The sequence below is a fragment of the Diabrotica virgifera genome, chromosome 3 (genome assembly GCF_917563875.1).
Source record: "Diabrotica virgifera virgifera chromosome 3, PGI_DIABVI_V3a".
NCBI classification, from domain to species: domain Eukaryota; kingdom Metazoa; phylum Arthropoda; class Insecta; order Coleoptera; family Chrysomelidae; genus Diabrotica; species Diabrotica virgifera.
In genome coordinates this window covers 17610468-17626161 of record NC_065445.1, presented here as the reverse complement: position 1 = coordinate 17626161, position 15694 = coordinate 17610468, and the positions used below count along the sequence as shown (strand labels likewise).

The window sequence follows — 15694 nt, the reverse complement described above, 5'->3', positions numbered from 1 at the left end:
TCTCTTAAACGAATAGAGATTTTCGAATGAGACAAAAACTGATCTATTCCATTTGTAATACACTGTAATATGGCGTAGAAAAAATCATCCCCTAAATATTCATCCCTTAGTTACAACCCCTAACTTTAATTTTTTGAATAGCACCCTGTACATTTTTTTATAGTTTTGGATGTGGTCTTCGATCGTCTATTTAACACATTTTTTAAAAATAAAATCGGTTAGTAAGTAATCAAGAAAAATATCAGTTTATTTTTGATAATTATGTGTCCCAGACTAATTTATCCAGGCTATATTTCTTAAACGAATAAAGATTTTCGAATGGGACAAAAACTAATCTATTCCATTTGTAATACACTTTAATATGGCGTAAAATCATCCCCTAGTTACAACCCCTAACTTTAATTTTTTTAATAGCACCCTGTAACTAAGGGATGAATATGTAGGGGATGATTTTTTTTCTACACCATATTAAAGTGTATTACAAATGAAATAGATAAGTTTTTGTCCCATTCGAAAATCTTTATTCGTTTAAGAAATATAGCCTGGATAAATTAGTCTGGACACATAATTAACAAAAATAAACTGATATTTTTCTTGATTATTTACGAACCGATTTTATTTTTAAAAAATGTGTTGAATAGACGATCGAAGACCACATCCAAAACTATAAAAAAATGTACAGGGTGCTATTAAAAAAATTAAAGTTAGGGGTTGTAACTAAGGGATGAATATTTAGGGGATAATTTTTTCTACGCCATATTACAGTGTATTACAAATGGAAAAGATCAGTTTTTGTCCCATTCGAAAATCTCTATTCGTTTAAGAGATATTGCCTGGGCAAATTAGTCTGGGACACCCTGTATATAAAACAAGTAAAATAAAACGGAGAATAACATACATACATTTAATATTAAATCATCAATATTTACAAATTTAAATAATTTGTGACAAACTAGACAAAAACCAGTATTATTTCTAGTTGAGAATTAATTGTACAAACGACAATAATACGAAAGATTGAAACTAGCTCGACCATTGCAGGTCACAAGGAATTAATTATCTACCTTATAAGTTGGATATAATAGAATCAAAACAACTTTTATGGTACGGACATGTAATGCGAATGAAAGATGAACGATGGCTAAAACAGGCCTTAAACTATGTTCTATGGAATAGAAGGAGAGAAGGACCAGCATTAGAATGGAGAAAAGGAATCAAAGGATTATTGAGAGATAGAGCCATAAATGAGGAAGAATGGACCGACCAAAAAAAGTGCGGGATGCGGTAGAAGCCGTAGGGCCCTGAATATTTAACATGAGATTCTGGTTAAAATTAATAGAAACAGAAGAAAAGCAGAATTAAAAAGCTATAAACATCTGAATTAGCAAATTGGAAACTGTATTGTATTTTTCGTAAACTAGAAATTTGTTTTAACCTTTAAACCTTCTAGTTGCTAAGGACTTAGACCACAATTTCTCCATTTTTTGGCTTTGAACTAACTACTAATAGCTGTTTGTGTATTGCTTATTTGTTTTATATTACTCACAACTAAACCTAGGTTAATTTCATCTTGTTTCCAGAAATTTCTAGCTCGGTTGTTTTCCAGAATCAGAACATGATAGAGATGTCTTGTTTGAGCGCGCACGCTCAAAATAACAACTGCGCAAGTCCTGCCGTCAGACAAGAGTCCACCTCTAGCTCGGGCGCGGCTCCTGCATCGGAAGATCTGTCCACGTCAACGCCTGTCAACTCGAAAGAACACAAGAAGAAAAAGAACAGTAAAGAAAAAAGTAGTAGTAGACATAAAAAGACTACTTCGGTTGAGAATGTCTCTTCATCCGGGGAAAATTACGTTTAAGTAGACTTTGTACTATTTTGTGATTGAAGAGTGTGATCTTTTTAAAATTACTTTTAGTAAACGTAGTGGAAAGACCTGAAATAAGTTATATTCAAAAGTTACATTATGGGTTGCATTTTTCAGAGGATTCAATTTTATTTTTTTATGTGTAGGAGGAGTTACTATAAGCTTAACTAAAAAGTTTGTGGGGTCGCCACTATAGTCCCCGGCCGCCATCTTGGAAAAAGAGGTACGAAATATTTTCGCGCTGTATCTTTTAAACTAGCATGCCTACAGCAAATTTTATTAGGCATTATTTGTAGCAAAATAAATTGTCTACAACTTTATCCCTATTACTTTTTATCGTAAAATAGAGATACTGCTATTGAAATACTTCAGGAAACGCTAGGAAAGTTTGAGGATAAAGACACCTGATGGTGGTCAAAAGAAGTTTAAGAAAAGAGAAAATTATACAGTGAGGACGTTTAGGTTGGAATAAATTCATTTTCTCGAGAATGGGCGATTTTGGAGGTAAATCCCGAAACAGGTCGATTTTTATTTTTGAATTATAATTTTTTGGCATATATCATACTAATAGTGACGTCATTTACCGGGGCATGATGACGTAATCGATGATTTTTTAGATGAGGATAGGGGTCGTGCACTAGCTCATTTGAAAGGTTATTAATTCTCTATTCAATAATATAAACATTAGCATAATTAGAAATAAAATAAAAATTTCATTTTTATTCAGTTTCAATGCGAAGGCAAAACCGTCTTATTTTTCACTTAGGGGTAACTCACAACCGTTTTCATAACTAATCCGTTTGCATTAATGTAGTACCAAAGACACTCGAAACTCCAGGAGCGCCTTTCATTGACCTTGGAAACCAGGTGCTCTGGGAGTCGGTTATGGTAGCATATTCGTGTTTAGCGACCTCAAAAAATCCTCAAGTAATTTGCATCAATTAAATGCCGAAAACCCTCGAAACTCTAGAAGATGACGTCCGTTGAAGGTCAAGGTCAAAGTAAAGGTCGCCATTGGATAGCCAGGAAAAAATCCTAAACTGCTAGTACTCTTCCCTGATTCAAACTTCTACATGTTGTAAGATAACCAGTAACGCAGGGAATTGGAATACCCAGTAAATCTTATAATTTTCCGAGTTTATGCCTCTATAGCTTGAAAATCTCCATATCTATGGAGATCTGATTTCCATAAGATTTGTGCAGGGTACTTTGTAGTGAAAAGTGTTTGTTTCAAAACCATCTATAAAATTACTTTGATGACTGATTGAATTTGATACAAATAATGGTTGATAAAATTTTCGGTAGTGTTGCTGTATTACAAGATACAAGATTTTACAAGATTACAACGCGAAAATCCTTTGCGCTCCTTTTTGTGACGACCCCACAAACTTATACTAACCCACATATGACATCAAAAAACACATAAAAAAAATAAAATTGCATCCTCTGAAAAATGCAACCCTAATGTAATTTTTCAATGAACTAAATCAGTTCATAGCCAAGAAAAAGTGCGTCTAAACAATTACTTGTGAATACAGGGACGAGATACGACTCACCCCCTACTCTCTCCAGCACTATTTCGCAATAATTCTGCTGCCGGAAAGATTACCTGTAGTGTCCATGCTTTTTCTTGGCTAGATCTGAACTTTTGTCCTGTTTACTTTTTATCAGTTTATACTTTCCGTTTTCCTTTTAATGATTAAGTTTTAGTGATACATATTTAATTTTTCGAGTTGTCCAAGGCTGATAGCGCGTCGGTTAATCGTTTTTTATTGTATATTTTAAAATGTAAATAGTTTTTATTATGTAAATATTGAATTCTCGAAGATAGATATAAGTGCGAGAACGTGAATGATGTGTCAAATTTAGATGAGTAGATTTCACAAAACTTCACATTTTAACCAATATTGGCAATAAGAGATAGAATATAGTAGTTTCAAAAACTTGTATTTTATCTTAATCGTTACAATATTATAAAGGACAGATGTACAAATTTATTTAATAAGAATCTAATACAACACATACAAAACACCACATCACACGGATCACAAAAAACGGCTCTTTCGGGTTACATCACAGTATGTTTTCTAAATAACAATTCCATCATCGGTACTGCTTATAGATACTAGGTTGTTCAATAAGTTTTGCGGTTCGATAAGAAAAACACAATTTTATGACTTAAAATACACTTTATTATTCAGTATAGTCCTCCTGAACATCAATACACTTGTTCCAAGGAGATTTCAATTTATTAATTCCATCCCTGAAGGGAGAATCAGGAACGGTTGCAAAATACGCTTCCACAGCTGTTATATACTCATCATTTGATGAAAAACGCTTTTCACACATTCTTAGGTATTGAAACAAATAGAAGTCGCTAGGAACCAAATCTGCTTAATACTGTGGATGCTCTCACAATTCGAACTTTAATTCATGGATTTTAGCCATTGGTAAAATACTCATATAACACGGTGCATTGTCCTGGTGAAAAATGATTTTTTTATGTTGCAAACCGAGTCTTTTTTCACGATTTTTTTTCCTTGGCTAATTCTAAGTCAATACTTTTCGAGTTATTTGCAAGTGAATATGTTCATTTTTAACAGAAATAAACATGTTTTTGGACGGTTTTTCTGAAGTAACTCAAAAAGTAAGTATTTGAGCGAAAAAAATATTCTTAGCAAAAATATAGCTTATAAAAAACTGAAAAAAATGGTGTATGCTTGAGGTCTGTCTGTAGACCCAGTAGAAGCAGAGTTGTAGCTAATGAAAAGTAGGTTCTTCTTCATCAAATTCCAAATCGAATATTTCAATGTGAAATAACCCAAAAACGGAGCACTTTTCGGGGAAAATTCATTTCAACTTTTTTAAAGTGTTTAAAAAAAGGTTTATTTTTGTTTTTTTTTTAAACTTTTAACATTAAAAGTAAGTGAGTTACGCTCAAAATATTGTTGGTTCCTTTTATTTTTTGGTAAAAAAATCGCGAAAATCACCCCCTAATTAGCATCACAAATAAACTTTATCATTACCACTTCACAAGTTACTTTGCTTATGTATTTTTTATATGATCTCTAAGTTTCATCGGTTCAAAGTGCTTATTTTTGAAAAAGCTGTAGTTAAAATTGCTTGAACGAGTAAATAATCACGAGTTTAGGCAAATTTTGAACAGCCATAGCATAACCAATTTTGGTCTAAGAAAAAAACAAAAAAGCACAAATATTCAGAAAAGCAAAACGTACATGTTAATTTAATGAAAAATTCCATTTTTTTTTTCAATATAAAAAAATGTTTTATTTTAAACCCAATTCTTTTCAAAAATGAGCACTTTGAACCAATGAAACTTATAGATAATATAAAAAATACATAAGTAAAGTAATTTGTGAAGCGGTAATGCTTAATTTTATTTTGGGAAGCTAATTAGGGGGTGATTTTCGCGATTTTTGTACCAAAAAATGAAAGAGACCAACAATATTTTGAGCGTAACTCACTTATTTTTTATATTAGAAGTTTAAAAAAAAAACAAAAATAAACCTTTTTTTAAACACTTTAAAAAAGTTGTAATGAATTTTCCCCGAAAAGTGCTCTGTTTTTTGGTTATTTCATATTGAAATATTCGATTTGGAATTTGACGAAGAAGACCCTACTTTTCATTAGCTACAACTCTGCTTCTGCTGGGTCTGCAGACCTCAAGCGTACACCATTTTTTTTCAATTTTTTATAAGCTATATTTTTACTAAGAATATTTTTTTCGCTAGAATACTTACTTTTTGAGTTATCTGCGAAAAACCGTCCAAAAACATGTTTTTTTCGTTAAAAATGAATATATTCACTCGTAAATAACTCGAAAAGTATTGCCTTAGTGAAAAAACTCTATTATAGAACAAAAATTGCTTAGAATTAGTCATTTTATCCAATTCCGGACTTATTTTGAACGTATATTTTTTCACTCCCGAGAAAATGTTTTTCATCCCGTATTTCCCAATTTTTGTAAAATGGAGGGGATGTAGAATTGTAAACTTTTTCTTATAAATATAATAAGAGACAATTTCAACTACCTATTCCCAAATTTTCATCCTTCCTTTATTTTTTTGGAGGTTTTCGTAAAATTTTGTGTTCCCTGATCGGGCTAATGGGGGATGGTGGACCATCCCTGAACCCAAATGAAACATAGGCTGTTTTTAGATTTTAATTTTTCATTTTACTCATATTTTGAATACACGGAATCAACTTTCATTGGAATTTTTCCTAGAGGAATAGAGGGAATGTGGCTGCATATGCATATTACTGGTATACATATACTTTTTTATAAAGAATTTAATTAATTTTTTATATCATTTTAACGTATAAGTATTGCCAATATTGGTAGTTTCTAAAACATTAAATGTGAAGTTTATGCCTTTGTTAAATATTTTAGTAGTGTTCGAAATTAAACAATCTTTACAATTAACTGGCCAAAGATATGTTTAGTTGTCAAATTTTAAATCAATCTTAGAAAACTAATGCCTAATGGTTGGTTTTTATCGTATTCATACGAATATTCAAAAACCCGGTCAACTTTGGAGTTTGGAGCGATGTAAAATCCAGATAAATTAATGAAATCAAACAAATTTGTAGTAAAAATCCCTTTGTAATATTGATCTGATGGTATTTTAATGTGAAATGACCAGAAAAAGTTAAAAGGCCTAAAAGAAAATTTTTTCAAAAATTTTCAGTTTAGTCGTGTAGCCAGGGGGGGTTCAACGGCCTCCTTTATTTAGATGGACTTACCCAAGTTTTTTATGTATTTTTACCCGTAGAACACGAATTTTTTGGGTAACAGTTGATCCGGATGACGATAAGATTGTTATAAACAAAGAACTTGAGGAATCACATAACAACGATTTTTCGCAAAACAAACCTTTTTTTCTATTTTTTTGAGTTATTCTAAGCAAAAAATGTTATTACAAGATTTTTCGTAGGATGCATAGTTTTCGAGATAAACGCGGTTGAACTTTAAAAAAATCGAAAAATTGCAATTAACCCGAAAAACTTTTGACTAAAAAATAAAATAGCAATTCTGCTTACCGCATTTGAAAGTTCAAGCCAAATTATATCAGTTTTGGTTACTTGCATTGCTCAGTGGCGGCTCGTATCACTTTAAGTAGGTAGTGCCAGAATTCGGGCAGCTGCCTAAATTTTTAGTGACGGTTCACGATATTGTCAAAAAGGGTATAATAGGTACGGATACTTTTACATTATGTAGGTATATACCATTTCTGGGGTGTCAAGAAATTTAAACATTTAAAATGCATTCAGTGATTGATTTGACATCATGTCCGTCCAGCAAGTAAAATCTCCAAAACCTCTCAACTTGTCGCCTTTTACACAAATATCGGAAAACTATAACTAACTGAAATTCACCAGCGACGCGACGTCTGTCGTTTCATCTGCAATCACTGCAACACAAAGATAATTTTCAATTTCTTTCCTTATTTCCTCGTGATAAACATCTAACATGCACTGAAGGAGTTCATTTTGTGTTGTTTTGAGGTAGGTACATACTTTTAAAAGATTTGGAACTATGAATATGAACCTAAGTCGTTGTCTAATTCGGCTAACATTGAACAGTTCCATAAAGATGCCTCTGTTTTCTGAATTTTCCTTTTCGTCGTGATTTCTCAAAACTAACTCGAAAGCTCCACAAAACCATATAGATATAATTTTTAATTTGATTCAAAACATATCGATTCTTATCCACTTCTTGTTCATTGTGTTTAATTAGACTATCACGATAAACTTAATTTAACTGGGGTTTTATTGAAAATTAAATTTTTTTAAATAATTTGTAATTAAAAATGTCATAATTATAAATACAAAAACGAGCGAGCGAGCGCGTAAAGAAACTCGAAAATATAATGTACTACCCTGTACGAGAATCTTTTTGGATCCACTATTCACTATGATACTAGTAAAAAATATTAGATCTTGTCGAGCCAGGCACGAATAGTCTCATTTAAACGTGTATTAACAGTGCAATATAGCTCTATCTCTGTCACTTACATATAATGCCCGTAAAATCTTTCTCTTTTCAGGAGAGCCATCTAAGATTTTGGCACGATCATCCCGTACGCTGTAAGTTGCAAGGGTTGTATTACACTACACCGTTGCCAGATTTTATATAATTTATAAAGAGGAAAGAAATACGCACAAAAAAATGAACGGGTTTTAATACGGTTTAAAGATAAAAAAAAATATGTTTCTGTATAAAAATAAGGTAGTGCCATGGCTCCATGGCACTACCTCACCGGCCGCCACTGGCATTGCTAAGAATTAATTTTTTTATTGTCAAACAACAGCTATAAACAAGTAGTGTTTTAATGCATTCTACGTAGAAATTGCCTGTTTGTAGGCACTGTAATGAATTCTACGTAGAAATTGCCTACTCGTTCGATTTTATATGGGAGATACATTGAAAACATCACTCAGACACTATTTGTTTGTAGCTTTGTTACAATAAAAAATTAATTTTTAGGAATGCAAATAATCGAAACCGGTATAATTTGACTTGAACTTTCAAATGCAGTGAGCAGCATTGCTATTTTATTTTTTAATCAAAAGTTACTTGGGTTCAAAAATTGCAATTTTTCGATTTTTTTAAAGTTCAACCGCGTTTATCTCGAAAACTATGCATCCTACGAAAAAACTTGTAAGAACATTTTTTGCTTAGAATGATCCAAAAATACAAAAAAATGTTCTGTTTTGCGAAAAATAGCTGTTATATAATTCCTCAAGTTCTTTGTTAATAACAATCGTATCGACATCCGGATCAACTGTTACCCAAAAAATTCGGGTCAAAATACATAAAAAAAAACTTAGTAAGTGCATCTGAATAAAGAAGGCCGTTGTACCCCCCTGGCGACAGAACTAGTTATTATTGTTTATTTTTTTATTTTCCGTTTTACGATAAAAATAATTTTTCCGGAATAAGTCGATTATATCGATAATAAATAATAATTCTGCTGTAAAACTAGTGACGTCTTATATTTCAATTCATTCAGAGACTGCCATAAACACTTTAACCGGTTTCAGCTATTAATCAGAGAGTGTATATAGTCCGTCCGCTATAACTTTTCCCATGCTGTACGATTCATTTTCAATCAAATTAAGTCAAAACATAAATTGAAACGAACGTCGATGTGTATATACATTTTGTATACTGTATACTATATACTACACACATCGGCGTACGTTTCACTTTCTGTTTTGACTTAATTTGATTGAAAATGAATCGTACCGCATGGGTAAAGTTATAGCGGACGGACTATGTGTATATGACTTTCTCTGAATGAACTGAAACAAATCCGACTTCTAGTATCGAATCACAGCAAAATAACGCGACAATAACGGTGCCGTAGCGGCATCTACTTACAACAAGCGAAAGTTTTACTCCAATAAGATAAAAACTAACATGAAAATGTATTAGTTTACTCCTATCAGAGTATGTGGGACCAATTTTTCGTTGGAATTTTTGCCACGCTGAGCAGGCAGGAAGTGAGATGCAATTCTTAGATCTCCCCTAGACTTTTTTGCCTCAGCATTCGTATGGTTTGCAAATTATAAAAACCGCAAAGGCGTTACCAGAAAATTCGTCTCAATAAAAGTTTTATTATAATATTATTTTTAATTTTATTGAAGTAAAACTATCGCTTGTTGTAAGTAGGTGCCGCCACGGCATCCGTATCGCGTTATTTTGCTGTAATTTAGTACTAGAAGTCGGATTTGTTCAGTTCATTTAGAGAAAGTCATATAAACACTCTCTAATGATAGCTTAAGAGCTTGAAAAATGTGTTAATGGCACTCTCTGAATGAATTGAAATATAAGACGTCCCTAGTTTTCGTTTTACAGTAGAATTATTATTTTTTTCCCATTAGTTTACTCCTAACAGAGCATGTGGGACCAATTTTCCGTTGGAATTTTTGCCACGCTGAGCAGGCAGGAAGTGAGATGCAATTCTTAGATCTCCTCTAGCCTTCTTTGCCTCAGCATTCGTATGGTTTGCAAATTATAGAAACCACGAAGGCGTTACCAAAAAAATTTGTCTCAATAAAAGTTTTATTTTAATATTATTTTTAATTTTATTGAAGTGAAACTTAGGCTTGTCGATTATATCGATTTTTTATAAGGTTCTATCATCAAATGTCACTCAACAATAATAAGAAGTCTAAAATTCATAATTTCCAAGTCTATGCAATCATTTCTGAGGCTTGCTTTTTCAAAATTTTTTAATTTCGAACACCGAAAATCCCCATTAACTATATTTCTTTATACACTGAAAGACTAAAAGATTTGCCATTAGCTCTTAAGGTTTATTTATTAATTTGCAGTATTAACTTATTTGGTAACGACGACAGCTAATATTATTCCTCTGTAGATCTTAGGTATTATATTTTTGTAACTGATTTACCTCTACCATCGGTAAAGTGTGTATATAAGAGAAGTTGTGAATGTACTTAAAAAAAGTGCTGTTTTTAATATATGACTGGTTTTATTTTGTTGTTTTTTATTTTTTCATTTTCCTCTAGAACATTATTTGCAAGGTGGTCTATGTAAATCATCTCTAAGGAGCCTATTGAAGGAAAACATTGGATGACGCGAATTTTGCCAGTTTCCTAAATGGTTAAACGTCTAAGATGACGCTTAGTCTACGTTTAACATTAGCATCAGGAGAGCAGAGGTTGCAAAGGGTAAGTCCGTTTATGAACTTTCTTGAAGCAAATCAACAATGTTTAAGATTTAGTACCAGGACAGCAGAAATGACAAAGGGTGTCTCTCCACTGATAAGAGCTCAATTGAATTAGATCGTATGAAGTGTTGCCTTAACATTTTTGTATCAGGAGAGCAGAGGTTGCAAAGGGTAAGTCCGTTTATGAACTTGCTTGAAGCAAATCAACAATAGGGAGTTTTTGTGCACACAAATACGTAAACGTAACGCATCTTTTTGACATATACGCTTGCGCATTAATGGTTGAACTCCCGTATCTCGATACGTATTACCTACCTAAAGTAACGCTCTGATACGTACGTGAGAACGCATCCCTATCGAGACGAAAGTCACCGAATGCACACGAGGATCTTGCCCGATTACCTACCAAATCCAAATGAACATTTCATCAGCGTACTACCCGTTTATAAACATTTTAAGGTTATATTGGTTATTGGTTTAGTCTATTTGAGTAAAATTATTCTGTGTTTGTAATTGGAAATTGGAACTTCATAATATATTTAAAATTTTATTGTTTTTAAGTTGTCTATTAATAAAGCAAAACAAACAAATCTTGTATTAATTTAAGAAATACAGTGATCACCACAATTAATAACTAGATAAACAAATGACCTAGTTTCAGTAAAATTTTCAAATAAATATTACCCAACTATTTACATTATACAGGAATTCTGATGTAAGCAAGCAAGCAAGCATAGTGATTTAACCCAGCCTGAGAGACTTGCTCACCCCTAGAGAATGACATTCGGGTGATACAATTCATTGGGGCGAGGAGGATTAACTCCCGTAAGCAGGAATTACTCCACCCCGCTTCAATGCTCCAGACCATCCACTTACCCCCCGATAGCACTCTGATGCGCTATAGGGGCTCTCAATCAGCAAAGTGCTTATCATATGGGAGTCTTGGGTACACGGACTCCTATATGAAATCCTACCCCGATCAATGCAGGCCAGCGTGAGGCGCTCTATTCCCGCTATCTCTAGTGACTTATCTTCGATCTGTTTTGCTTGCTCGGACGCCGAGTCCCCGCTCTGGGCTATGTCCAGTTCGGCGACTCGGCGCTCGAGGATGTGGGCCCCTCATGCCCTTTTTTGGGTTTTGTTACTAATATTTTTTTTGTGGCTTTCGCCTATTGTTAATATTTTATTGATTTGTTTAGTGGCTGAAGCCGTTTTGAAGTTTTTGTATATTTTTTTTGAGGGATGTCTGAAAATTATAAAAATCAACATTAATAAATATAATGAGATGCCAAAGGTGAGCAAGTTGTCTTCTTTTGATAGAGCTACGATTATCTAGCCTTTATTATATATTTACTAATATTTGTTGTTTGGGTCTCCTATGTTTCCATCTATGGTACACATCATACCTTAATATCTCTTGCAAGATCCGGTTTGGGTGGTCTTCTAGCTCAGCAAATTTTGTTCTGGCTTTTTCCTCCATAATATCCAGTACTCTTATTTGTTTTAGGTCTCTAAATAAGAACCGTTCGGCGACGTATCTGGGCACGTTTGCAGCTTCTCTGAGGCAGTTGTTGTGTGCCGCTTGTATCTTCTTTTTGTTACTTTGACTTATGTGACCCCATGCAAGAGATGCGTATGTAATTATTGGCAGTATAATGCTATTTATCAGTCTTAATTTTGTTTTCATAGCTAATTTGCTTCTTCTTCCTGTGAGTCCTCTTATTGCCGATCTGGCCGCTGCTGTTTTCTAATTTACAAGTAAAAAGTAGGTATAAACAAAAATAAAAAAATTTTAACCTAAGGAAAAATAATATTTTTATATTTAAATAGAAGCAATTAAAACCATACAATCTCATCATTCATTTATCTTTTTTTACATTTGTATATTTAGTGCAGTCACTGAAGGTTTTCACCTCCGATTTCGTTGAACCTCCATCGATTATCATGAAAATTGGTGAGTAATTAGAGGATACCTCAAGGAACAAAGGTGACATGATGCCAACTTGCGCTTTTAACCTGGGGGTGGATGCCACCCCTTCTCGGGGGTGAAAATTATTTTATTAAAAATAATACCATAAGTTGATAGAGGGACAAATTATAAGCAAAATTTGTTATATAAAGTTATTAAAATAAATCGACACTTTTTGAGTTATTAAAGACCAAAGATTTTATTTTTTCGTAAAAAAATGCATGTCTTAAATCGGTTATTCACGTATAAATAAAAAAATATAAGCTTTTACAAAAAATTTATTATTACTGAAATTGAAGATAATAAAAAATTGAATACATTCCTTACATAAAAAACTAAACTAATGTTAGTTCAAAGTGAGTTATTGGCAATCGAATCTGTATTTTTTTCGAAGAGTACTCAAATATAAGTATTCAAGCTTAAATAACGGGAAAACGATGCAATGTATAAAATATTCCTGCTAAACATTTGCCAAAGTACTTTGGAATACCTATCAAATGCGCTTCAAAACAAGGCAATAACGTCAAAATTAAGCAAGTTATAATGAAAATAAAAGAACAGTTTCGAATTTTTTAGGAAAAAGTGAAAAATAAAACATACGCCATTTCCACAAAAATTAAAATTTGTAGTAATCCTTACAAGAAGTTCTTTATATTAGCATAAGTAATGTCTTCGATAATTTTGACCGGTTTAGAATGCATATTTTTGAAAAAAAGATATAATTTAAAAAATTATAATTTTCAAAATTATTGTAATTCTCATATTCTTTTGATAATAACTCCCAAAAATACTTAATATAAGTAAAAAATTATAAATAACCAAATTTTAGTTTTTTCTATGCCAAATATTTTACCTGTTTTACTATTTCTATAGGGTAAAAAATAACCGAGATAGAAACGTTTAAATCTTAAATTTTGCTGTGGGAACCATACAACCGGGGTCATTTTACCTTTTATTTTTAAAAAAGTAAGGGGTTTAAAAGTTTAGGTTCAACGTGTTTAAATAGCACTTGGAATTAACTTTTAAATAAAACATTAAAAGGGTAAACCCTGTAGTTGGCTGTATACCTTTGTTAAGACAACGTAGAATGAAGTAAACACTTCTGTTGTATATAGGTATATTATAAATTTATTAAAAAATTTTAAAATTCATCCACAAGGGAGTGGTTGTACAAAACGTTTTCGGTCAAACTGACCATCCTCAGTGTAAACCTGGAAATAAGTGAACCACTTAGATTGAAATGCAAAAGGGTGAAATTTTGACAGTTAAAAAAGAAAATGTGGTTACTTACGTCCAGTGTACAAGTAATTGAAACTAGCCACTTGAATAGGTGTAAAACCTCAAAATAACATTATTGCTACATTATGAGCTGTATAGTAATCGACAATAAGTCGATGTCTTAAGATTAAAAATGTATCACATGTGGATGTATGTCATCCTTGCTCGGAATTAGCACAAGGTTGTGATCAGGTGAGAGGTTAACAACCAACTGATTAGACAGATTGGTGCCTGAAAATTCATGACAAGATGTCAAAGAAGATAGGTGGATTTCTCAAATGTCAACCGAAAAATTTTTGACAATGTGCATTAATATTTAACTTAATTATTCAATTGTGAATATGCAACTATTAAATTTGTTTGATATGAATTCTAAATTGTAAATAAAGGTTAATAAGCTATAATGATATATTCATTAGTGCACCGTAAACAAAAGCAAAATTCTACTCATATGCTGTGACGTCATAGACTGTTTGTCTACTGTATAGGACTGATAATAATTATATTAATTTGAGCAAAGTTATAATGAATGAATATTATTGAAAATTATATAGAAAATTTTTAAAATTTTTTTATCAAAATATGATATTTTAATAGAGTAGCAGCTGTAGAATTGGAAGTAATGCCAATAGTGAATGGTCGGTTGCATATGTTTCAGGGAACCAACGAATATAATGAGAAAATACCAATCTATAGATCTGTAATGTGAATTATTGGAGGTATTAAAGGAAATGATATTAAAAAAGGGAAGTGGAATTGAAAAAATGTATGTACATATCTTAATCAAGAAATCTTCTCTAAAAATATTTTGTTATGACTGAATGTAAAGAGTTTGTCCCATATAGAACTATTGAAAATCTAAATTTAGAAAAATTATTAAAAAGGTGATAAGGTAAGTTGCCTATGTTCAGTGGACAAATAAATGAAATATAATTACTGTTTTGAAATTAAATTGTGTGAATTGTTAAATGGATAAAGACTGATATTAAATTAGGAAAACTGCGCTGAAAGAAATGTACATGTTTTGATCAAAGAAGAAAATTAATTTTGATTGTAAGCTCTAAATGTAAAAAGAATATGTCACATATTAAACTATTGAAATTCTAGATTGAATATTGTATTGACCAAAGTTGATATTAAGTAAATTTATTAAATGTTGATAGCTGAGATTTATTTTTTATTTTAATCTAAATGAAAAATAGAGTGAATCAATTAAAATGTTGGAAATTCAACAAAATTTTTGGTTATTGTCTATATTAGAATGTCATATCCGAAAAGATCAAGGGTTCCATGGTGTGATTTTGATATAATGAGAAAATGATTTTGTTAAGTGAAAATAATTAAAGAATGAGATGGAAGAGATAGAGTCTTGACAGGAGCACAGAGTGAAAGAAACTGGAAGTACTAAAAGAATATTTGATTAGGTATAATGTTTGGGTTTTTTGTTTATTTTGGGTTTGTCGTGGTATGTATAGGAAAGAAGGCCAATGTGAAGGTGAATAAAAATATAGAATTATGGAAATAATTGTCTATGAATGGGGGTGAAATCACGGTTAAGAGAAAGTTGACGGTTAACACAGTTTGGACTTGTCCTTGCGTCCCTGACAATCTCTAAATCCTCATATAGGTCTAAACGAAGGGTATTCTTATCTTGGATGTTATGAATCAAAGTCACACCATCTGGGATGTTAAGGTGGTGTTTGTTGACTTTGAGATGGTGAGAGAAAGCTGATGTATTGTCACGTTTAGTGTGCTCTGCTGCTCTAGTAGACAGTGATCTATAGGTTCTTCCTACATAAGAGGCATCACAATCGGAACAAGATAATCTGTAAACACCACTACGATTCATAAAGTTGATTGGAT

The 15694-nt window shown here is 32.1% G+C and overlaps 1 protein-coding gene across 6 annotated transcripts in view; it reads left to right on the top strand.

The window, feature by feature from the left end:
- Window positions 1-10390, top strand: part of LOC114328765 (interference hedgehog-like) — a 306483-nt gene extending 296093 nt beyond the window's left edge. For 3 of the 6 annotated variants that reach the window (XM_050646347.1, XM_050646348.1, XM_028277741.2), the window contains one exon: window positions 1607-10390. In XM_050646347.1, coding sequence (XP_050502304.1) covers window positions 1607-1858 — 252 coding nt within the window. In that variant the 3' untranslated portion in view covers window positions 1859-10390. Of the gene's footprint in view, window positions 1-1580 lie in introns of all 6 variants that reach the window. The other 3 variants (XM_050646349.1, XM_050646350.1, XM_050646351.1) reach the window with 3 other exon arrangements.
- The last annotated feature ends 5304 nt before the right edge of the window (window positions 10391-15694 follow it).